The 25,965-nt window shown below is 43.8% G+C and overlaps 1 protein-coding gene across 5 annotated transcripts in view; it reads right to left on the bottom strand.

The window, feature by feature from the left end:
• Positions 1–25,965, bottom strand: part of EDA (ectodysplasin A) — a 629,423-nt gene that overhangs the window by 424,480 nt on the left and 178,978 nt on the right. For all 5 annotated transcript variants that reach the window (XM_063937093.1, XM_063937094.1, XM_063937090.1 and 2 more), the window contains exon 2: positions 23,622–23,718. In XM_063937093.1, coding sequence (XP_063793163.1) covers positions 23,622–23,718 — 97 coding nt within the window. The remainder of the gene's footprint in view (positions 1–23,621; positions 23,719–25,965) is intronic.

The raw sequence follows: 25,965 nt of genomic DNA, 5'->3' as shown, positions 1-25,965 counted from the left end.
GCCATCAAAACACATTACATATTTAATCCAAATAGTGCACATTTTACACATAGCCTCCCTGCATCACAGCAGCAAGTTACAGCACTTTAAATGGTTTCAGAACAAAGGGATTCACCTTTACAGGATAGGAGGGGACAGAACAAGGTTATAAGGTGGTGTTTGGTATCCAGCTGTAGGGTATTTTAAGAGTAATATTCTGGTGTTGGTTTGAGGAAGATTGCATGTTCCTGCGGATAGTTATGTGCAGAAGCAGAATATAGATATAAACTGTATTTACTGTACATTATGTATGCGGCGGGAATCCAGAGGAGACCACCCACAAGAGCAGTTGGAACAGACATCGCCCACCTATTCAAACCGACCTATGACCTCTCCTGTACTGTAAATGACCATCCCTGTGTCCAATGGACAAAGATTACAGTATCCATTGTGTTAAGTTTTGGAAGAATTGTATAAAGAGAGCCTGCTGCAGGCCTGGCCTGACACAAGACTCACAAAGTTATCTATCATATGACCGAGGACCAGATCTGGGTAACGCGGCGAATCCACTCACGTATGTACCATTGATTGTAGCCATTATTCTGTTGTATTGTTTGTATTGTAACCCCCTTTCAGCAATAATACGCTGTGGTGTCGGAACCCAGTAATTTAACTACAGACTGGTGTCGTGTCTTCCTTTCCCTGCTAAGGTTTAAAGTGTATTAGTATCGCATTGCATTGCTGTATAAGGTTTAAAGTGTATTCATTGGGTGTGTACGCGCTGTGTGTACTTTGTACCGTCAGCGCGGCGTTTGTATGCAAAGTCCGTACACGGTACGGGACTCTGTATGCTAACAGCGTAAAAGGTGCGTAGAGTGTGTATTAAGTTTAGCGGCCGCAGCGGCTCCATGGTAAAGTGTATTTAAAGTGTGTATAAGGTATAGCTTTTCATTCCTGTTGAAAAATCAGCATTATCATGGATGTATCTGGGTGGCAACAGAGTATTTGCATGTATTAAGTCCCAACGTGATGTGCTGGAACCAGTATTTAAATGCTGTACAGCACTGCTACTGGGAGCATTAATTCCAAGGTCAGCAGTGCCCCAAGGTACAAAGCTTGATGATACATATCGGACATGACATAGAAATATTTTAAAAGCATTATGGCCTAAATATAAAAAGCATAAATGTTTATATTTAAAGTACAATTATGCAAATCCGGATCCCTCTGTTGGTTGATTCAGTTTGTGACCTTAAGGAATCAGTGTGCTGGTGGTACCCATCCTATCAATCCAATGTGGGCTGCTCTCTCACCACTGGATGAAGTGGTGGCTAGTACAGACCCCTTCAGCAGGTACCTGCACTCAGTAGTTGCGGAATGGTTTGGTAATGGTACATCCCAAGTTTAACTTCAGGAGTTGCAGAGCAAGCTGGAAGCCCAAGCTTCCCGATTGCCATACTATGGCCCTGAAGGTTCTAGGAGTGGCAGCCAAGAGACTGTTGTCCCAAAATCTGATCACTCGGCCTCTGATGCCCATGTTTTGCCAGAGGAGTTGGCCAAGAGAGATATCCCTCAAGAGATATCCTGGAAGAATTATAGGTGGGAGATCTAGAGATAAGATTCCACTAACCTAGACTTCCACACACCAAGGAGTATCAAGCAATTACACGTCTTCACCCTGGCAGCTCAAGTACGTGGAAGGAGAAATACACCCCTCCCCCCCTTGTGCCTGAATACAATGTATCCAAGTGTAAAACCCTTGCAAATGGATGCAGGTGTGAAGTGCACACATCCAAAATGGAATGATTTAAATGAACAGGGGCTGGCTAACCAACTGCTGTATTGTGTGCTCTTACTTTACAAAGTTTGGGTATATGCTCTTGATCATCTTGTTGTGTGGTGTTATGAGATCAATCTGGTCTCCTGCATGTTTTCAGTATCTACAACTGGGAATAATTTGAATAATCTACTAGATTCAAATATGCCTGCATCTGCTTGTAGACAAAAAAATGTAAAGATGGCGCTTAAGTTCAAAGGTGCTGCAGTCCACCAGCCGGGATGGTCAACTAAATCCCAAAAAGTCACAGTTTATACAGTCAAATTTGCTGTGGTGCGCTCCCTGGGTTACTAGGGCAATATTCAATCTTCAGACGTGTTAGGCTCTGGTGAGTATATTCTTAGTTCGACAACGATTCCCCACTCCAATTCACACGATTTTACCCAAAAAATAGAAAAGAGAGCGATATAGTGAAGTATAGTCAGATTCAGTTATATTAATATGAATGGGATTATTCAAACGTATGGAGTCCCAATGAATGGGCGGACCCACGTACCAGATTTTTTGGGGTGTCAATAGTGCCCACCCAAATACGCCTGTGGTATTACTTCCACTGCTCTCTGGTAGTTTTCCTCAAGGATTCTTCACCAATTCACCTCTCCATTCAGAGTTAAATCCCCAAAGGTAGGAAGAGAACAGCAGTATATAGTGAAGTACAGAGTTGTTGGGGTGTATCAAATGTCCACCCAAAAAAACGCCTTAAATATTGCTCCCCGGGGTTTACAGCAACAGTCAGCGAATTTCCTCTGGATGCCGTAGGTACCTCCAACCAGTCACCAACGCGTTTCTGCCCTATATGAATATTGCCCTAGTAACCCAGGGAGCGCACCACAGCAAATTTGACTGTATAAACTGCATCTGCTTGTACCCTGAGACTGTCCAATAATTGCCAAACGCTTATCTGTTTTCTGGCTTTCCTGAGTTTAAGTTCAGTGTCTCTGAACTTGCCTTCTGCACTACTATAGCAGACTAGTAAGTGGCCAATGGAGAATTAGCAGTCACCACCCAGAATGTGCTATAGCAGAGTGACCACACATATACATCAGTAGGCAGTTCCAGGTGTCGGTGGTGGCAAACAAAACATTACACTAAGCGTGCAGTCTGTGAAAAATATATATGAGTTGTGTATAATACATAAAAGTTTAGATGTCAATAGCTGCAAGTAGGGGGCCAGAACCAAGTTGGTAAGGAGAAACATTGGGAAAAATGAACTCCAAAAGAGAGATATGCAAAGCTCAAATTAACACTTATCTAAATTGTAAACCTACAACTGTGGATACTATGAAATATATGAAATATATAAAAGAAGATACCTACATAAACATATAGTCTTACAGACCAATACTGTACAAACATTAACCTGAGAACAAAGATAAAAAAAATATATAATCTGCCATCTGTAGTAACAGTGCATGGTGCTGTTTCATGACTAAATCCCACTTGTTGCAATGTGAACGAAACATTGAATAGATACTGGATGAGACTGTAGACACAGACAAATCAAGAACTGGTAGTTCTCAATTCTTCAGATAATTGTAAATAATGTGTTAATGAGCTTAATAGTATGCCATCACTACATACAGTATGAGGTGCCTCACACCAACTATTAGGCAGTCATTCAGTTTCTGTGACAAGTGCTGTAAAAATGGAAGCAACTTAAAAGGTATGAAATGAACAATTTACTTACAGAGTTCCATAAATTGTTAATAAGGGCAAGGCACCTATGCCCTACTTCTCCAAAGTGGGAATGGGAGGCAGGTGAGGCCAATACGATGAGCACCCATACAGGCCTTCGGCATCCTCCTTTCATGCAGTGAAAAATTCAGACCTACGCTTGCAGGCTCTGATCAGATGTGGAATGAAACCCTCTAACACAGAAAGTTAGTATGTATTGTGAACAACTCTCTTTGACCAGCTCTTTCAGCGGCAAGACAGTGGCCCTCATTCCGAGTTGATCGCTCGCTAGCTGCTTTTAGCAGCAGTGCAAACGCTAAGCCGCCTCCCTCTGAGAGTGTATCTTAGCTTAGCAGAAATGTGAACGAAAGGATTGCAGAACGGCGACTAAATTTTTTCAAGCAGTTTCTGAGTAGCTGCAGACCTACTCCTACCTTGCGATCACTTCAGACTATTTAGTTCCTGTTTTGACGTCACAAATACGCCCTGCGTACGGCCAGGGTGGGGGGGAGAGGGGTGATAGGTTTAGGCTGCGAGGAGGGGGGTTAGGCTGTGGGGAGGGGGGGTTATGTTTAGGGATAGGGTGTGGGGTGGGGAGTTTTAAGCTGCAGGAAGGGAGGGTTAAGGAAGCATTGTGGAGAGGTAAGTATACTCAGGATTCTGAACATCAGGATACCACATTCAGTATTTTGACCACCGGCAGATCGAATCCAACCCTGTAGAACAAGTATGTACTTATTGGGCCTAATTCAGACTTGATCGTAGCCGTGCGCTACGATCAGTTACTCAGACATGCGAGGTGATGCCCAGCACAGGGCTACTCTGCCCCGCATGTCAGGCCCTGCCCCGTTGCACAAGTACAAAAGCATCGCTGCTTTTGTACTTGACGAGTGTCTCCCTACCAGCACAGCTCCTGTGTGCTGGCAGGGAGCTACTCATCGCTGTTCGGGTCGCGTGTGACGTCATGCAGCCGCCGTGGCCCACCCACCGCATGGTCCGGGCACGTCTGCGTTGCACGGACCGCACCCCTAAAACCTCCAGCCCGCCCCCTCCCGCCCAGCGACCACCTTTGCTTGTCAATCAGGCAGAGGCGATCGGAGGGCTGAGATGGCCGTCGGCTGTCTGGCATGCGCAGTTCAGACCTGATCGGCTGCTGCGTGAAAACGCACAGCAGCGATCAAGTCTGAATTAGGCCCATTAGCCAGCTAATCTCTGTTCATGATTTATTCTCTTCTACATGAACAACTTCTAAAAAACAATTTTTTTTCATGAATGACTACGGTAAATAAAAGCATGAGCAGCTTTCTAGAACAGTTACAAGTATACTGCACCATTAGTGACAAGTAAAACATATCTGTTTACAATCAGACTTCGCTCACCACTTGGAAAATATATCAAACTGAAACAAAATACTATAAATGTTAAACATGATTTTGCATGCTTCTTTGCACATGCAATGCGGGTTGCCAAGTTTAACTGGGACTTGTGCTTATAAGTATACTTATGTCAACACACATAATTCTGGAAAAACATCTCGTGTTAGCTTTAGAAAATATTTAATTATGATTTAGCAGATCTCATGCAGCATGTTCTCATACTTCTTGATATTGGTAATAACATGGTTTGTAGCAACAGAAACTGACTTATGGGTTTCCAAATCTCCTATTTGGAATTCACTGAAACAGAAAATATTTTCATATTGAAAATTAATTCTTACTGCAGACAAAAGAAAAAAAAAAAAACCATGAAAACCTTTTTACCAGATTGTCTGTAATAAATACTCTATGTTCCCTCCTCTGGAAGGAACAAATACAATATGCTTTGAATCTACAAGTATAAGTGGAAGCAGCATTGTCAGAAGTAATGCCAATTTTTTCCTCATCAAACACACCTTTTCAATTTTAACGAAGCACGAACAAGATCAATTCTAATTCTGAACAGTACAAAAAAAAAAAGATACATTGGAAAACTATTTTGTTTATAGATTCCACTGTAGACTAATACTTTTAGGGCAAATCGCTGTCATGGAAACCGAACACACTGAACTGTAATTTCCAGTTGGAGAGAATTCAGCAAACCATTCTCTTAGTACAAGCAGACTATGGAAACGTTATGGTAGGTGTAATAAAGGTCTTTAATAGACTTTTGTGAAGGTTTCATTTAACAATTAAGCTTTTACTAAAGTAAAAAAAAAAGCAAAGGACTACAAGGGAGTAACTATCATTATATAATGGTAGCATGTGACCGGATAACAGTTGGAAAATGCATTCTATGATCAATTCCTAGACATTCTAGTTAAAGATGATTTAGTTAAATAAACCTATAGGCAGTTTAGTATAATTTAAATATTTCATTACTCTGTATTTTCGTTCAGATGAAATAAAAATCTGTCTGTGGGTTGAAGCTGTAAGGGGTCTATTTATTAACCAATTAACTCACAATTTTTTCACCAACACCGTGCAGAAATTTTGGGGTTTTTAATAAAGTTTATAAAGTACTTTAAAAAAAAAGGATTTTCATTACCTACAAGTAAATCCTTTTCTCGTAGTCCGTGGAGGATACTGGCATCCATATTAGTACCATGAGATATAGACGGGTCCACTAGGAGCCATTGCACTTTAATAAATTAATAGTGTGGGCTGGCTCCTCCCTCAATGCCCCTCCTACCAGACTCAGTCTAGAAACTGCGCCCGAGGAGACGGACACACCTTGAGAGACGGATTGAAGGGCCAGTGGTGAGATTCGAACCAGCACACACAAACCAAGAGGAAAGCCATGCTAATCAAACTTAAACAGGAACAGCAACAGCTGAAACAACGGACTACAAGAAAAGGATTTACCGGTAGGTAATTAGAATCCTATTTTCTCTTGCATCCTAGAGGTTACTGGGGTCCACATTAGTACCATGGGGATGTACCAAAGCTCCCAAACTGGGTGGGAGAGTGCGGAAGTTCCTGCGGAACTGATTGACCAAATTGAAGGTCCCAAGTGGCCAGAGTATCGAACTTGTAGAACTTAGCAAACGTGTTCGAACCCGACCAAGTAGCTGCTCGGCAGAGCTGCAAAGCCGAGACGCCCCAGGAAAAACCCACTGACCTAGTAGAGTGGGCCTGTACAGATTTTGGACATGGCAAACCTGCCGTGGAATAAGCATGCTGGATAGCAAGCCTGACCCAGCGTGCAATTGTCTGCTTTGAAGCAAGACACCCAATTTTATTGGGAACATAACAAACAACAAGTCTGATTTTCTGTGACGAGCTGTTCGCTTTACGTACATCTGCAAAGCCCTCACAACATCTAGGGACTTTGAGGTAAAGGAGGTGTCGGTAACCACCGGATCCACAATAGGTTGGTTGATATGAAATGCAGACACCACCTTTAGAAGAAATTGCTGACGAGTTCTGAATTCAGCTCTATCCTCACGAGATATCAAGTAAGGGCTCTTGTGAGACGATGCCCCCAGTTCCGACACCCGCCTGGCTGAGGGCAGGGCCAACAGTGTAACGGTCTTCCACGTAAGAAACGTTACGTCCACCTCCTGTAAGGGCTCAAACCATTCCAATTGGAGGAACTGCAACAACATGTTGAGATCCCAAGGTGCCGTAGGAGGCACAAAGGGCGGTTGGATGGGCAGAACACCCTTCAAGAAAGTCTGAATCTCAGGGAGGGAAGCCAATTGTTTCAAGAATAAAATGGATAAGGCCAGAATCTGGACTTTTATGGAGCCCAGGTGCAGGCCCACATCCACACCTGACTGCAGAAAAAGCAGAAAACGTCCCACTTGAAATTCCACAGCAGGAAAATTCCTGTTCCCACACCAAGAGATGTATTTTTTCCAAATACGGTGGTAATGCTTAGACGTTACCCCTTTTCTGGCTTGGATCAAAGTCGAAATAACCTTATCTGGGATTCCTTTCTGGGCTAGAATTTGATGCTCAACTTCCATGCCATCAAATGTAGCCATGGTAAGTCTTGATAGACGTAACGGCCCCTGTTGCAGGAGATCCTCTCGAAGAGGTAGAGGCCACGGATCCTCCAGGAGCATATGCAGTAGATCTGCGTACCAAGCCCTTCTTGGCCAGTTCAGAGCAATGAGAATTGCTTGAACCTTTTCCCTTTTCATTCTTTTGAGAATCTTCGGGATCAATGGAAGTGGCGGAAACACATATACCATCTGGTTGACCCATGGGGTCGCCAGAGCGTCCACCGCCACTGCTTGTGGGTCCCTCGACCTGGAACAATACCGCTGGAGCTTCTTGTTTAGACGAGAGGCCATCATGTCTATTTGTGGAATGCCCCACTGACGTGTCAAGCACACGAACACCTCTGGGTGGATGGCCCCACCCTCCTGGGTGGAGGTGTTGTCTGCTGAGGAAGTCTGCTTCTCAGTTGTCTACTCCCGGAATGAAAATTGCCGACATCGCCACCGCGTGTCTTTCTGCCCAGAGGAGGATCCTTGTTACCTCTGACATTGCTGCTCTGCTCTTCGTTCCGCCCTGTCGGTTTATGTACGTTACGGCCGTCACATTGTCCGACTGAACTTGAATGGCGTGATCTTGAAGATGTGATGCCTGTGGAAGGGCATTGTATATGGCCCTCAGCTCCAGAATGTTGATCGGAAGAATGGTTTCCTGACTTGACATTTTCCTTGGAACTGTTCCCCTTGGGTGACTGCTCCCCAACCTCTGAGGCTTGCGTCTGTGGTTAGCAGAATCCAATTTTGAATCCTGAACCTTCGATTCTCGGTCAGGAGAGAAGTCGGAAACCACCACAGAAGAGAAATCCTGGCATTCGGCGATAGACGTATCCTCTGGTGCATGTGAAGATGCGATCCGGACCATTTGTTCAACAGATCCAGCTGGAAGGGCCTTGAGTGAATCCTTCCATACTGCAGTGCCTCATAAGAGGCTACCATCTTCCCCAGAAGGCGAATGCATAGATGCACCGATATCTGGTTGGCTTTAGAACATACCGCACCATCGACTGGATTACCAATGCCTTTTCCAATGGAAGGAATACCTTCTGTTCCTCCGTATCCAGTATGAGATTTTGGTAGGTTCAGAATCCATTCGTGATCCTGGAGGAGTCAGGTTGAGAGGACAGTGTTGTCTAACAACCTCTCCCTGGATGGTGCTTTTATCAGCAGTTTGTCCAGGTACAGTATTATGTTCACTCCTTGCTTGTGGAGGAGAAACATAATCTCTGCCATTACCTTGGTGAACACCCTCGGTGCCATGGAGAGGCCAAATGGCAGGGCCTGGAACTGGTAGTGACAGTCCTGTAGTGCAAACCTTAGATAAGCCGGCCAAATCGGAATATGACGATACACATCCTTGATGTCCAGAGACACCAGGAATTCCCTCTCCTCCAGACCCGAGATCACCGCTCTCAGCATCTCCATCTTGAACTTGAACACCCGTAAGTACGGCTTCAGTGACTTCAGGTTTAAAATGGACCTTACCGAACTGTCTGGTTTTGGTACCACAAACAGGTTGGAGTAGTAACCCTTGTTTTGTAGTTGAAGTGGAACTGGGACAATGACCTGAGTCTGTACCAGTTTCGGAATTGCTGTCTGTAAAGTCATACTTGCTTTTCGAAAATCTGGTAAGCCTGATTTGAAGAATCTGCGAGGTGGGTGTTCCTGAAACTCCAGTCTGTAACCCTGGGTGATAAGGTCTTTGACCCAGGGATCCTGGCATGATGTTGCCCAAATGTGACTGAAATAACGTAAATCGGGCTCCCACCTGCCTGTCTTCCAGGCTGTGGGGTCCACCGTCATGCTGAAGGCTTTGAGGAAGCAGAATCGGAAGTTTGTTCCTGAGAACCTGCAGCTGCTTGTTTTCTGGGTTTACCTCTATTGCCTTTGAAGGCTGTAGAAGAACCTTTGGATTTAGTTTTAAATTTCGCAGTCCGAAAGGACTGCAGAGTTGGAGCAGAGTAGGTTTTCCTAGCTGGGGTGCTGCGGAAGGAAGGATCGTAGACGTACCTGACGTAGCCTTGGATATCCACGTATCCATTTCTCTCCAAAAAGGGTCTCACTTGTGAATGGTAGGCTTTCCACGCCTTTCCTGGAATACGCAGTCCACTGGCGTAGCCACAGGCCCCTGCGTGCTGACACTGCCATGGCAATGGTGCGTGTGTTGAGTAAACCAATTTCCTTTATGCCTTCACCATAAAGTTAGCAGAGTCCTGAATATGCTGTAGGAGTATGTGATAATTTATTAGAAATATTTGAGATCATTCCTTTAATGGAATCTAACCATGTGGGTTCTGACCCACTAGCCTGAGAATGTGTACTATTCTGGGTACATGGTAGGGATACTCCCGGGGAGGACAGACACTCTGCTGTGCAAGAAACACAGTCCCAAGACATGGTAATGTGAAGGACACGCACACCCACACACAGAAAGGTGAAAACACAGTTTAACCCACACAGAGCCCGCAGGGAGACACAGAAGATGGAGCCAGCCACACCGCACCCTTCCAGCTATAGTAAAACTCAGCTGGGTCGCCAAACTAAGCGCCTTAATAGGGCTTAGTATTCTACAATGTTTTCCCCCCTTACTAAGACCCCCTGGTACCGCTGAGGAGACGTGGAGTCTTTGTGGAGGAGATGATAAATGGAGAGAGAGCCGACATGAAAAGTATGTGATATTTAATAAAATTAAAAAAGCAATAAACAAACATATATGAGCCAATCAAATTAGAATGAGCACACCTTATTAATCTCAGGATATAGAATATCTCCTAGAATATGTTAATTGCAAAGGAGGACAAAGTAATGGTAAATGTCCGTTTTCCACAAACTGTCAGCCGTAGCTTGGGTTAGGAGCAGATGCACTACAGCACAGACAGTTCCAAATATCAAAGTGCTTGTAGTGGTCAGGTGTGATGTGCAGATGGCGTTACCTCTCCGGTGGGCTGGTCGAGAGCCGGGCGTCCCCGGCTGTCAGTCCTGCAGTGCCCACATCCACACGGCAGCGGGGAGGAATATAAATCACTAGATGGAACAACTGACTGTAGAGGCGTGACGTCCAGCGGTCGCTCTCAGTAGGTTTTGCAGCCAGATAAAGATCCAATCTAGTCAGTGCAAGCAACACCTGGTATAATACCTGAGCAAGGTGTGTAGGAAGGCGGGGTCCTGACGCGTTTCGTCACATACCATGTGACTTTTTCAAAGGTATCACCTTTGATGTGGGCACTGCAGGACTACGGCTGACAGTTTGTGGAAAACGGACATTTACCATTACTTTGTCCTCCTTTGCAATTAACATTCTAGGAGATATTCTATATCCTGAGATTAATAAAGTGTGCTCATTCTAATTTAATTGGCTCATATATGTTTGTTTATTGCTTTTTTAATTTTATTAAATATCATATACTTTTCATGTCGGCTCTCTCTCCATTTATCATCTCCTGACATACAGCGCAGCCGTTTCTCTTGTTCTGTCGTCTCTCTGCTCACTCCACATAGTGTTCCCGGCACGCGCAGTATTTCAGGAGTTGTTCCTCACTAGGAATTTAAAATGTTTATTTGCTATATCCCATAGGCGCTGTTTTAGCAGATAAGTGTTGTTGTGTTTTGGCTCTTTGTGGAGGAGCTGTGCTTCCCTGTGATTCCTGTCAGTGTAAGCTGCAGAGGGAAACCGGCACTGGTGAGCTGCTGGATCCGCTCATAGTGAACACTGGCTAAGGTGTTTTTCACTGTGCCAGTGTAGGGTAAATTAAACAGCTCAGCTCGCCCCTCACAGCGGAACACATACAAAAAGCATGCTGTACTGAGCCTTAGAGATGCAGCCTGCCTGTCAGTGCTGCGCTCCATACCCTGATGCCACCATTACAGCTGGCAACCCGCTAACCAGGACGCCGGCCATCTACTCACCACTCTTCTTACATCTGGCTCTGTTAGGGGTGGCGGCGTGCTGCGGGACTGTACGCTCGCCATGGTGGGGCTTGCGAATAGGTCCCTCAGGAGCTATGTCCTGTCAGCTGGGAACGGGACCATTAACCCTATAGAAGGTTGGGCTGTCCCCCATCCCCCCCCTCTAAATCCCACGAAATAGATAACCCTTAATCTTAATCTACTTAATTGATGCGACCTCCAATCTACAAGATGGAGAATGAGGAGCCTTTTAATGGATTTTCTTACATATTGTTCTCAATGTGACCATCGAATTATGTCAACTGTGGGAGGAAGTTACTGTTACTTCTGTATGATCACGGACATTATATATTTTATAATACATTTTTTAAAGGAACATATTTTTAAATACTCTACTTGTTGGTGGGTGAACCCATGTTAGGGATGGTTTAATGATTGGGTGTTGAAACAACCCCTTGGCGCCAATTTCACTATTTATACTCCCCAGTTATATCCCCTCACCTCACAGATGATACTGCAGCAGAGCGTGGGTTAGGAGGAACTGATCATCTGTCCCCATGCTGCCCACACACAGAGATCAGCATATTCGTCTCCATGGGAAACTGTGTTCCCCTCCTCGAACTTACTGTATGGTACGGACACGCATGCCCTGGGTTGCCGTTTGCACAGCATTCTGGGGCGTGATATTGGGAGTGATGTCGGCAGTCACAGACTGTAACATCACTCCCAGGGGGCCGCAGCAGTTGCAGGAAATCGGATTTCCTCCACAACAGACAGAGGAAGCAGCTGGGCTTCATGGACATATGGGATACGACCTAGTCAGATAATGCACTCCTGTCTGTGGTCGTATCCCATCCTTTTAAGCTAGGCAAGTGGTTAAGCACGGGTGATCATGTAGATTTAGTATCCAGCTACACTGACTGGCAGCGGTAAGCATATACTTACTCCTCAACAGGCCAGTGCACACAGACTCTGAACATGCATAAGCCAATTCAAACATGTGCCGTATGCGGTGATAGCTATTGCTGGTGGTTGTCTATTATAGATAAATATGCTTCTCAACATTTACCAAATCAACAATGACCAGGAGACTCAGCGAACCACGTTGATATTTTTATTGTCATAAGTGATGTACAAGGAAGACAATATAACTGCAGATGTGAAAGCAAAAGGGCAGGGTTACCTTCTCTTATGATAAATGCACATACGCAAAGGGAGCATGTATTACTCCCCATAAAGATTTGGACCAAATACGGGTTTACTGGCCAGGGTGAGAGAGTGCTGGTCAGGGTGAGAGAGGGCTGGCCAGGGTGAGAGAGGGCTGGCCAGGGTGAGAGAGGGCTGGCCAGGGTGAGAGAGGGCTGGCCAGGGTGAGAAAGGGCTGGCCAGGGTGAGAAAGGGCTGGCCAGGGTGAGAAAGGATAGGCCAGGGTGCTTTATCTTTCTCACCACCCTGGGTAATAGGGTGATTGGAGGAAACACATAAGCCAGATGAAAGTCCCATCTCACCGACAGGGCATCCACAAAGATCGCTCTGAGATCCTTTGTTCTTGCCCCATATGCGAGAACCTTGTTGTTCAGACAGGACGCCATGAGGTCTATCTCTGACAACCCCCACTTGTCTACTAGAGTCTGGAAGACCTCCGGGTGTAGAGACCATCGGCTTGCCTGAATGGCGTGTCGACTGAGAAAGTCTGCTTCCCAGTTTAGGACTCCCGGAACGAACACTGCGGACAAGGCTGGATGATGAAGTTCTGCCCACTTTAGTATGTGACTTACCTCCTTGATCACTTTTCAGCTGCAAGTTACTTCCTGATGGTTGAGGTACGCTATATCTGTCGCATTATCCGAGCGGATCTGGACTGGTTTTCCCCGAAGAATGTCCTTTGCCTAGATCAGTGCCATGTATATGGCCCAAAGTTCCATTATGTTTATTGGCAGGTAAAATTCTTTCCCTGGTACATTGCCCCTGAAAACACAACCTTCCTGACACTGCTCCCAGCCCTGAAGACATCTGTCGTCAGAATTTCCCAATCTGATATCAAAAAGGGTCTCCCCTTGTCCAGATGGGATGTCTGTAGCCACCAGGCTAATGACCTTCTTACTTCTATCGTAAGAGACATGGGCCGTCATTCTGGCCCGATCGCACGCTGCACTTCTTTGCAGCGGTGCGATTTGGGTCTGGAATGCACATGCGAGGAGTGCGCATTGCGACGGCAATGGCGCTGACAACAAAGAAAGCGGTCACAGCAGCGACCGCAAGAAGACTGACAGCAGGAAGGCGTTCCAGGGTGTCAACTGACCTTTTGAAGCCATTTTCGGGAAGTGGTAAGAAAAATGCAGGCGTGTCCAGGCGAACAGAGGGCAGATGTCTGACGTCAAAGCCGTGACCATCATCGCTGGATCCGTCGCACAGGGTAAGTAGGTCTGACCCTGGTCTTGTTTTGTGTGAAACTTTTTTAGCATAGCAGGGCTGCACAAGCGTTCGCAGCCCTGCTATGCTAAAATACAATTCTCCATAGGCGAAGATTAGTTGATCGCACCAGCAGCAAAAAGTTGCTTGGTGCTATCAACTGGGAATGAGGGCCATGGGGGTAAATTTACTAAGATGGGAGTTCTATTTAAGATGGGATGTTGCCAATAGCAACCAATCAGATTCCAGGTTTTATCTTCTAGAAGGTGCTAGATAAATGAGAAGTAGAATCTGATTGGTTGCCATGGGCAACATCCCATCTTAAATAGAACTCCCATCTTAGTAAATTTACCCCATGGTCTGTGTTTTTATCGTCTGATGCAACCCATTTCCTTTTGGCAAGAATCAGACACTGCAGAGGCCTTGAGTGAAATTATGCATACTCCACCATGTCGAACGTTGATACCATCAAACCCATCACCCGCATTGCTGCGTGAATGGATACCTTTCGACTGTGTAACAAGTCCTGAATCCTTGACTGGACCTTGGATATCTTGTTCAGAGGTAAACTTACTCTCTGAAGACCTGAATCCAGTATAGCCCCCAAGTTAATCATCCGTTGTGACTGAACCAGAGACGATTTTGCCCAGTTTATGAGCCACCCGTGGTTCTGCAGACACGTTATTGTCTGTCGCAGATGACATAAGAGCAACTCCTGCGTCTGTGCCAGGATTAAAAGAGCGTCGAGGTATGGAAAAATTATTATCCCCTGCTGGCGGAGATAAGCTGCCATTACCACCATAATCTTGGTAAATACTCTGGGAGCTGTGGCTAACCCAAAAGGTAGGGCCTGGAACTGAAAATGCTGTTGGAGGATAGCGAACCTGAGATAGCACTGATGGGACAATGCTATAGGAACATGTAGGTAAGCATCCTGTATATCCAGGGATACCATATAATCCCCTGGTTCCATGGCCAAAATGATGGAACGTAACGTCTCCATGTGAAACCGATGTACCCAAATGTATTTGTTCAGAACTTTGAGATTGAGAATGGGCCGAAAATACCCATTTGGCTTCTGAACTAAAAACAGGTTGGAGTAAAAACCCTGTCCCCGTTGTGAAGGAGGAACTGGAATGACTAATCCTGAGTGAAGCAATTTCTGAACTGCCTCTAACAAAGCCCTGGCCTTCATCTCTACCCGAGACGGTCTGGTACAAAAAAACCTTAGAGGGTACTTCTTGAAGGCAATAGCATAACCTAGAGATACCGTTTCCTGCATCCTGGCATCTGTTGTAGACTGTTGCCAGATCTGTACAAACTGTAGAAGTCAACCCCCCACCCCCTGGGGGTCCTCCAGGTGGAGGCAGGCACCATCAGGCTGATGGTTTATTATGTCTTCCCAACCGATCGTCTGGTAGCCGAATGCTTTTTAGTCTTGCCAGACTTGTGTATTGGGCCTGCTTGCCATCACCTTTTTTTTTTATTTTAGCTTTTCCTTGTGACCGAAAGGGCCAAAAAGCCAGAACTTTAGGTTTGAATTGTATGTGGAAAGAAACTTGACCTTCTTGGAGTCTGCTTCTGACTCCAGAATATCTGTCAATTCTTTACCAAAAAGAATATCTCCAGGAAAAGTTAACAATTCCAAAACCTTCTTAGATTCTGAATCTGCTTTCCACGTACATAGCCAAACTGCTATGTGAGCAGCTATTGTTGAAGCTGATGCATCTCCCAGTAACATTGCAGTCTGTTTTATATGAGCTATATGGGATTTTTGCTCTCTAGAAGCTATAGAAAAATCCCCCTCCAATGCATCAGCCCAGGTAGCCACTGCCTTTGCCATCCAAGCTGAAGCCATGGCTGACTTTATGACTGCCCCAGACAGGGAAAAAATGGTTTTTAGAAAATCATCCACTCTCCTATCCGTGACATCATTTAATGATGTTGAAGGCAACGGTAATGTAGATTTTCGCACTAATCGAATTACATGCATATCTATTTTAGGAGCCAAATCCCTTTTTAAACAATCCCCAGCTGGAAGAGGATAATTGGAATTCCATTTCTTAGGAATTCTAAACGTCTTATTGGGCGTAGCCCAAACCTCTTCCAAAATTTCCGGCAGCTGATGTTACCCTGGAAACTCAGTTTTAACTGTTTTGGGACGTTTAAACACAGGTGCCTTGGTTTTTAACACAGGCTCTGCGGAATCCTCTAAGGATAGAATGGTTTTCATTGCTTTAATTAACTCACCTATATCCACTGAGCTGAGACCTTCCGCCTTCTCTTCGTATACCGAAGTAGAATTAATAGAGCTTTCATCTTCCAATGAATCCTCATCTGAACCATGTGTAGCCTTGTGAAGGTGAAAATTTACTTACCACCAGTTTATCAGCTTGTTTCTTTTGAGAAGCTGTTGTTGGAGGTGGGGAGCTGGATATAAGGGTTAATAGTGTAACCTATCACTGGTGCAGGAGTTGGAGGAATTATCCGTTCAGCTATACTGGATACAGTCTGTGCAAACATAGCCCAAGGTGGATCCATCTGTACCTGAATCTGCCTTGTATTTTTCATTAACCCCTGATGAAAGCTAAAACAATTTGCACACAAACCATCCTGAACCAGATCCTGAGAGGATAACACATTTTTGCAAGACAAACATGATATGAGTGTTGGTATTGCTGTGAGTGTACCTTCCTCACCTTTGCCGCACTTAGAAATGATAATCAACGCTTCCACAGTGTACTTCACAATTTGTGACTGTAATCACTTACATTTTTTTAAAGTGATATACAATCCGACCCTACCTATGCAGCGGCATTGAGGATTGGAATAAACAAACTGACAGAAATATAGTAAAGTCAGCAATCACACTAGCAGTCAGTCACATGTTATACATTAGTATATTAAGCAATATGAGCACATCATCAACTACAGCTACATTTTAAGTATGTAGGAGAACATATTACTGAATCATGTTTTAAACAGATCTAACGTATTCAGACGCAAATGCGAAAGGAACAGCAGTAAATGCATACAGACTCATATGCAATAGGCACTTATCTAACTATTCATACTCAAAAGGTAGAGACTTAGGGGTAAATTTACTATGATGGGAGTTCTATTTAAGATGTGATGTTGCTTATATCAACAAATCAGATTCCAGGTATTATCTTCTAGAAGGTGCTAAATAAATAAGAAGTAGACTCTGATTGGTCGCTATGGACAACATTCCATCTTAAATAGAACTCCCATCACAGTAAATTTACCCCTTAGTGCTGTATAACCCGTACTCAGTAGAGTCGGATACAGGGAGACTCACCTCGCTTCCAGGACCGATCAATATGTTAGCGAACGCTGAGTGGATCCAGACGCTACTAGTGTACACTGCTGCTCCATGAACCTATAGTGAACACAGACGCTCAGTGAACATGGACGCACCAGTCACACAGCCGCCTATGCTGCGACTGGGTCCCCTACGTATACAGCGTCTGAGATGGAAACTAGAAACAGTTTATGGTGAGAGACTCGGAGGAAACTGGTCATGAACCGGGGGGGAGGGGCGACCAGGAGAGCGTCTGACTCCCCACTGCTGACATCAACCCTAGGGATTGCGGCCTCATACTAATCCTGTAGCCTCTGATCCCTAAGGCTTAGCGCTGGTGCACCCAAGGTGGCAGCCGCGTCAGCGACTGTTTGGTGGTCTCATTCCCAAAACAGTGCGGCTGTGTCCGTATTCCCCTTCTAAGCAGAATTGATGCCTTACATTCTCCCCGTGCTCCGGCCACAGCCGGGTAACGTCTGCTGTACCTGCTAGTATATCCGACACAGACGCCCGCCGAAACAGCACTGTACTCGTGGGTAAGCGTTGTCGAGACCCGGTGGAGAGTTGTTGGAGCAACTCTTTCTAAGGGTCATATAAGACGCTGTTTAGAAAGATCACTCAAAAAATAGTAAGACTATAAAAATAAGAAAGCTTAGGGCTGCTAAGAACCAGGAACCCTCTGACCATGGTCCGACTCCTGCCGCACCAAACAAAAAACTGATTTGCCTGAGCAAGGAGGCAGGAATATATGGACGGGCCCATTGCATGCTGGGAGGCTGGAAAAGCTTTGACCAACTGGTACAAATCCGCTGTCGATTCACCATATCCCATTGTTATCCAGTGGATAACCTGTGGACCCTGCCGGAGAAAAATAGATTTTTCCACTGAATTTGGCATCCCTAAATTAGGTGAAAACACATATTCAATGCCAGATTGAAATCATTTTTTTTAATGTATTGAGTAGTGTAACTATGGCAATAAGATGATGTGAACGGATTCTGAATATTTCAGTAAAGATTCGTCAGCTGGAGCATTTTCAAGAGCTAGTGCCTCATTTAAATATTTATGTTTTCATTTTGTAAAGCGACCAATCACAGCAAGCGAGGCAGTCGGCACGACACCACATAACAAAATACACTGGCGAGCCATGTACACATTGTACAGACACATGTATCAAACAAAAGAAGAACAGTGTACAGTATTTAGGAGGGTTGATTGATCCCTGACAATAGGCCTGATTTTTGCTGTGAATGAGATAAACTCATCAAATCATCAACTCAACAACTAATACCCCTTTGATGCCGCTTTCAGACATAGAGGGAGGAATTTGCAGTCTGAGAGCCGGCAAATTCCCAGGTCTGACCCAGTCCTGGTAAAAAGCAGGGTCGGGGAGGGAAGGGGGGGGGGGGGGGTGTTCTAGCCAGGAAACCAGCAAGACACACATATCCTGAGCTCCTGCAATATCCTGTATAATATGAGGTATTATACCCCACACGCGACCTATACCACATCAGACGGTGTTTATCTATCCTGCAGGCACTCTTCGGATCACGTTTGTTGGTGCTGTGAAGCCGGGGGTGGGAGAAATACCTTTCTGCAGGCTGCAGCCTACACCACCTACCAAGCCGCGGACTACATTTCTCACAGCACCTGACAGCCGAGCTCCAGACCCTAGACTGCTTACACTTATGCTTTGAGGCTGTGGACTGCTTGGGAGCCACATCCGGAGGTGAGCCATAACCATATCCTGCTTTACCTGGCCATCATTTTCCCGCAATAACGTCCTCACAGCCCCGGGGGATAGCAGAAAACGCCGGGTGACTTGTTCCCTTATTACTTTCCGACGGCCATCTTGGTAACAGCCTGCACAGGCTTTTCAGTGGAGATGCTTTGAAAAGTTCTGTACTTTATCCCTAATGTTTCTACGCGGCATCCCGGTCTCACCCATAGTTCCTGTCACGCCTGAATTTGGTGGTGTGCTAGCCACCACCATTTTGCTGCGCTTCACCATTACGGAGACTGGTCGGCTTCACATACTCAACGGCTCCTTAACAAATTTACTGGCACATATTTGGTTACCCCCTCTTCTTGTCTACCGGAGCAATGTATCGGAGGAAATGCTGAGGATCCGACTCTAAACTATATTACTACCATTCCTATAGCCCCTGAGGCTGATTATACTATGGACTTGAGTCTTCTGGTGGTTCCGCCCAAATCAGAGATTTCTTGGTTAATCAAACCTGGATGTTGTTCTGATGCCAATGTTCCCTCATTGGTTCCTTCTATGTCTCTGTTAAAGATCTTACAACCCCGGGACTTACCATTTATGTTTGCCGAATGCTTTATTGTTTATTCACGATCATCCTGGGATGGACCTTGTTTTATTTTTTTGCTCTGTCGGGGGGCTGAACTTTGGTCAGACTAATGACTATTGATACACCACCTTAGTTTTGGAGATGCCTAATCCTTCTCTGGATACCCCCTTTTTTCCTGATTGCTGTGGTATATATGTATATATATATATATATATATATATATATATATTTTCTGTTTTTTTTTTTTGTTTGTTTTTAATATAGTACTACAGGTTGAGTATCCCTTATCCAAAATGCTTGGGACCAAAGGTATTTTGGATATCGGATTTTTCCGTATTTTGGAATAATTGCATACCATAATGAGATATTATGGAGATGGGACCCAAGTCTAAGCACAGAATGCATTTATGTTTTATATACACCTTATACACACAGCCTGAAGGTAATTTTAGCCAATATTTTTTATAACTTTGTGCATTAAACAAAGTGTGTCTGCATTCACACAATTCATTTATGTTTCATATACACCTTATACACACAGCCTGAAGGTCATTTAATACAATATTTTTAATAACTGTGTATTAAACAAAGTTTGTGTACATTGAGCCATCAAAAAACAAAAGTTTCACTATCTCACTCTCACTCAAAAAAGTCCGTATTTCGGAATATTCCGTATTTCGGAATATTTGGATATGGGATACTCAACCTGTATTTACATTTATTTGAAGGGTCTACATATCCGATTTCTTATAATTCTTATTAATGTGCGATTTTGGCTAAGTGTCAATTTTGACTATATCTTCTACAGAGATAGTCAAAATTGACTTGCCTGCACAGTCTATCTATTCTTGCGATGCCGACCGCGCGGGACCGCGCATCGACATCGAATTGGGATCACAAGGTGACTTTCACCTTGCGATCTGCACTAACTTTTCTTACGATTTTGACTATATAGTCAAAATCGTAAGAAAAAATCTCACCGTGTGTACACACCAATAGGCTGTTTGTATGTAAGATTGATGTCAAGTACTATGTGGGGAGGAACTTTATGACCTTTATTATGAGAGAGGTGAACCTATCCTAGTTGGAGCCATTAGTATTTTTCCCCTGTCAGTTGTTTCATTTAATATCCTTCATTGAGGGAGGAGGGGCGGAGGTGTTTAGATAGATAGTGTAGATAGTGGTGGAAGGGGTAACTTTTTTAGGGATCCAAGTATACCTAGGTTGGCGGTAGGTTATACAGGGTGGGGGGTTATGGGGAGGGTTGCTTTGGGTACAGTTTATGGGATCCAAGTATGCCTGGATTGGGGTTAGATTATACAGGGTGGGGGGTTATGGGGAGGTTTGCTTTGGGTAGTTTATTTTATTTTATTTTGGTTAATCTCATGTTTGAAACCAGAAAAAACAACCCTGATCCAGAGAATTGCCTTTCACCCTGCCAAGTGATCAGCGACATTGTTTGGGATCAACCCTGCCGGATTGGGAGCTAAGGACAACCAACGAGACCTCCTACACACCTGCCGCTCCAGCTGAACTGCAATCAAAGGAGACGCGGCTAGCAAGGTGGAGAGTCTATTCTGAAAATTGTCCACATACAAGCGGCCCCACTCACGTTGAGGGTTAGAAACCATCCAGCACCGCTACCACCACGGAGGACGGACGGGGAGAAGGAAAGCAAACCAGCATCGCTGTGCACGGCGAGGATCTCCCCATCACGTCTGCATCCACGGACACGGTGGTAAGCGGCTCTATTTAGAAACTGTCAGTCTATGGACTTTGCAATTATATGAATGAGAACTGTGGTCCTATGCTAAAGTCTGAGTTCTAATACAACGAAGATAAGCAATATTCAATGTTGTGGAAACTGTGTCTTTAAACAGAGAACTGAGTTTTCACCTTGGAAAATCACAGTTTAAACGTTGTGGATACATAAATTATGTTGCATTTTAATCCAGGAGTGTAACTATTAATTGTCTCTGATAGATTTGAGCACTGGATGTCTAAAACAGAGAAATATCATCATTTTTATTATTATAAAATAATTTTTTAGAATGTGCCCCTAATGAGTATGCATACTTAATTTTTTATTATATTGTTGTATGAGATATAACGTTTGTACTAAAATAAACACCAGAGAAGTGAAAAACACGTGTTTTTATTCATATACGCACCTGGAGAAATAGCGCAATCAGTCACTTTTCTTTTTTCTAATCTCATGTTTGACCAGACACTTGTTATCTGGTTTCTATTATTCTTTTTTTTTTTTTAATGGCATGGTTTTTCATTTTGTTTAATTTACACTTAAACTCCTCTTTGTTTGGAAACTAGGAGAGCCCGAATGGCGCCTTCGGGTGATCGAGTTACTATAATTCTGCGATCACGTTATTATACTATTCATAACTATGCTGCATATCCTTACTATATATGTACCTAGCTATTATTGTTCTACTGTACGTGATATTTGCTAAATAGGTCTGTCACAATATTAATGTTTATGTTGGGGTGTTTTCTTTTTTTTTTCAATGAAAATCAATAAAAACTACATAATTTAAAAAGCGGGGTCGGGGATCAGGTACTTAGTCCCGGGTTGGTTGCTTTCACAGTAAGCCAGGAGGATCTCAAAGCACCCCAACGGTCCAGGTTTCAACTTTATCCATGCTTGGCCATAGGTGACTTAACAAGCACCTCAGTCAATTTGATTTAACCATCTGTGCTGAGCCATGGATATACTTAAAACCTGGACCCGTTGGGGTACCTTTCAGCACTGTATTTGACAACCACTGCACTAAGCAAAATCGCATGTTGCTGCACGTGTGAAAGGGGTATAAGCCATACATCAAAAACCCTGGTTTTTGCTCATGAACACACATCAACCCGGGTTTGGGTTTTTACTATGTGTGAACAGAAACATGAACCCGCTCTGTACCTGGGTTTTTCCCGGGTGCGACCCAGGTCGGCCTTAGTGTGAACACATCCAACCCAGCTTTTTAGAACCCAGTTTTAAGAAAACATTCTCATTGGTTGTTTACTGCCTGCATATGACCTGCAGCGCACCTTGTATGTATCATGGCATTACACTGCTGCATTTTAGAAAATGGCTGTTATAAAATCTGACACTATCCTTAAGTTAGAATATCCCTTTTAAATGTTGTAGTCTCTGAAGTATGTATCCATATGGTAAATAGGGGCACTTGCATACTTGCTTCAGTTTTTAAATGTTGCCTGTGAGCGAGTAGAACGTATATGCACCAGGGAATGTGTAAGGACCTGATCGTAGTGATGTTTATACACAACGTCCATCTCCTGATAGTGGGAGCTGCCAGTCTGTGTAAATTCTCCAGACACTCTCCAGCCCCAGTACTTACAGAAATAGACATGCTCATCTTTGCTGCGATGCAGAATCCTACAACACGGCTTGCTGCATGGCATGCTAGGCTGCGACTACGCACAGCCGGCGAACGCTCCATTAAAACCTAAAGGAATCTATGAAGCAATTGCCAGTTGTGAATAGTTACAGCCTAGCACCCATGCAGCATGCCGTATAGCAGAAAGAGAAGCATGGCTACATCTGTGTCTACAGGGATATTATGTAATTACTGTGAATGCACACCCTTTATATCCACACCAAATTCTAGAGCAGACCCGGGATAATGTGGGCGCTTTCAACAGGGGAAATTCCAGGTTTTTGGTGTAGTGTGAATGGGAGTCTCAGAATGAAACACTGAGAAACACCTGGATCGTACCCATGTATTTCAGAGGTCTTATGTCTGAAAGTGGTCACAGGCATAATGCTGAAGCAGAAAGATTTGCAATGTAAAGACGATATCATTAATATTATAGTGGAAAGTGATAAAGTGGAGAGATAAAGTACCAGCCAATCAGTTCCTGACATTTTTCAAACATAGCAGTTATCATGCTGATTGGTTGGCAGTTTAACGCTCTCCACTTTATCACTTTACAAGGCTTAGTACATTGCCCCCAATATGTGCTACAAATCACTCCACTGCTACCCTGCAATGTAGAAGACTAGGTGGAAAATAATATAATCTTACCTGAAGCTTGAAAATCCTTATATTACTCCTATCCCTTTCCATTTTCTTTTTATTCCTTAAAGATATGAAGCTAAAGCAGATCAGGCCATGTTCACCCCATCTATGGAATTGGGGATTATGAAAGCCCTGGAGTAAAAGCAACACTTACTCTCAGAGCCTTCACTGGCTTTGTTCCGCCGCGTCCTTCGTAAATGCCTGCTGCCTTCTTCCGCATGTGATCTTTCTTCACTGTTTAAAAGGGTCATCTACAACAAAATGAAAACAAAATAAAAACTTACATTCAGCACATATTATAATTGAATGGTTATATCCGTGCTGAATGAAAAAAAGTCTCAAACATCATTACAAGGCTGTATAGAGAGTTATGAAAAACATGATTTAGTTGTAAATCTATCACTTAATTACTTAATTTATATACCAAGCTCATATTAAGGTAATTTGCAGATATTGTTGTTGTCTCCACAGGTGAAAAAGCCTAAACCAATGTCATTCATAATGGCATACTTGTGTAAGGGCGTTTGAAAACATAACATAATTTGCCTTCATGTCCCACTATAACCTCACACACTAAAGCTGAACTACATCTAAGGGCTAGACCCAATTATGTGCGAGTCTGCGAATGCAAGGTTGTTTCATGAAACTTGCAGACTGTGTACGAAAGTGCGCACCCAAAAAGCGTGAGATCCAATTAGAAATGCCAATTCACTGCAGTCTCAGCGAGGGTGTGTGAATTTTCAACAAAACGCAACCTGGAAGAAGTGAATGAAAAATGGGAAGACCATCTTGGACCCCACAAAATGGACATCTTTATTTGCAGAATCGTATAGAAGGCTGTTAGTGTGCATAAGGAAAGACCTAGATGCTCTTAAAAGGTGTCAAATGAATGATTTGTGCATTAAAAAAAAAAAAATCAAATTCGTTTTGTTTCATTACAAACGAATTAAGCTAAAAATGCAACAAAAGCAGAAAAAAAGGTAATTTTGGGGTAATTTGAGGCCACTTTAAATTCTAAAATGAAAATGTACAACATGCTAAAAATGCAATTATTTTACATTGAAATTAATACTTTTGGGCGTGCATAAAAAATAAAAGTAGTTGATTTTAGGGTAATTTGAGAGCATTTGTGTTATTTTACCCCATCAATGACATGTAATTATTGGTGCAATACAGCTAACTGAACACTACCAAATACTTACACATTACAGGAAGCCAACGGGTTTGTAAGGGATTCTGAAGCAAGTACTGACATTTTTACCTTAAGTATTTTCCTTATCTTTTCACACTCTCAGGTGGGTACACACAAAAAAAAAAAGTGAGTGTCATCAAGCAGCCACCGCGATCACGCCCTTAACACGCCCCCATTCGCGTCATACCGCCCCCTGCTCGTCTGGCTCCACCCCCGCAATGCTCCGTCTCTTCCCTGGAAACGGAGCGTTGCCTGCCCAGCGACCGCCTCTGCCTGACTGACAGGCAGGAGCAATTGTATTTTCTGCTCCCCCGCAGAAAGTGTGGGCACGTGTGCAAGATGGGCGCAAGCGCAGGACAGGCGCTGCGCATGCGCCCGCGGGGCGATCTAAAAATTTCGGGTGGATCACTATTTGCGATCCAACCTGAATTAGCCCCTATATTCCGATTGGTTGCTTTGGGCAACATCACCAATTCTCTCTTTTAGAAGTTTTAGTAAATTTACCCCTAAGAGTAATTTTGTTAATTTTCCTTGATTTGAAAATAGATACTGTTGACATTCGATTAGTTGGAAACTGGATCCTTTCTTTGTTACCCTAACTCTATGAATCATGGTAATTTAGTAGACAAAGCTGGAAATGAGAACGGAGAAAAATGGGGCGGATTAATCAACAACTGATATTCTTGTTATCACTCGTAACGAATGATAAATGGTGCTCCAACCAATCAGCTCCAAATTCATGTGTTTGAAAAATGACTGTTAGGAGCTGATTGGCTGGAGCACCATTTATCATTCATAATGAATGATAACAAGAAAATCCATCATTCATTAATCTGACCCTATTTTTACTTTTTAATAAACTCAAAAAAAGTATTAGCAATAAATGTATATTTTCCCAAAATTTAAATAGAAATATTTTTTATTTTTTTGTCAAGGGGGTGCGAGAACATATTTTGGGAATGCCGGCTGCCACAAAGATTATTAACCACTGCACTTGTATAATGTAAATAAATGTACCGTATATACTCGAGTATAAGTCGACCCGAATATAAGCCGAGGCACCTAATTCTACCACAAAAACCTGGGAAAACTTATTGACTCGAGTATAAGCCTAGGGTGGGAAATGCAGCTCTAGCCGTACACAGCCCTCAGTGCCAGATATGCCCTTATACTGCCAGATATGCCCCACAGTGCCTGATGTGCCAGATATGCCCTCATGCTGCCAAATATGCCCCAGTGCCAGATATGCCCTCATGCTGCCAAATATGCCCCACAGTGCCAAATGTGCCAGATATGCCCTCATGCT

The sequence above is a fragment of the Pseudophryne corroboree genome, chromosome 8 (genome assembly GCF_028390025.1).
Source record: "Pseudophryne corroboree isolate aPseCor3 chromosome 8, aPseCor3.hap2, whole genome shotgun sequence".
NCBI classification, from domain to species: domain Eukaryota; kingdom Metazoa; phylum Chordata; class Amphibia; order Anura; family Myobatrachidae; genus Pseudophryne; species Pseudophryne corroboree.
The sequence above is the reverse complement of the archived record's forward strand: the minus strand, read 5'-3'. Positions and strand labels throughout refer to the sequence as shown.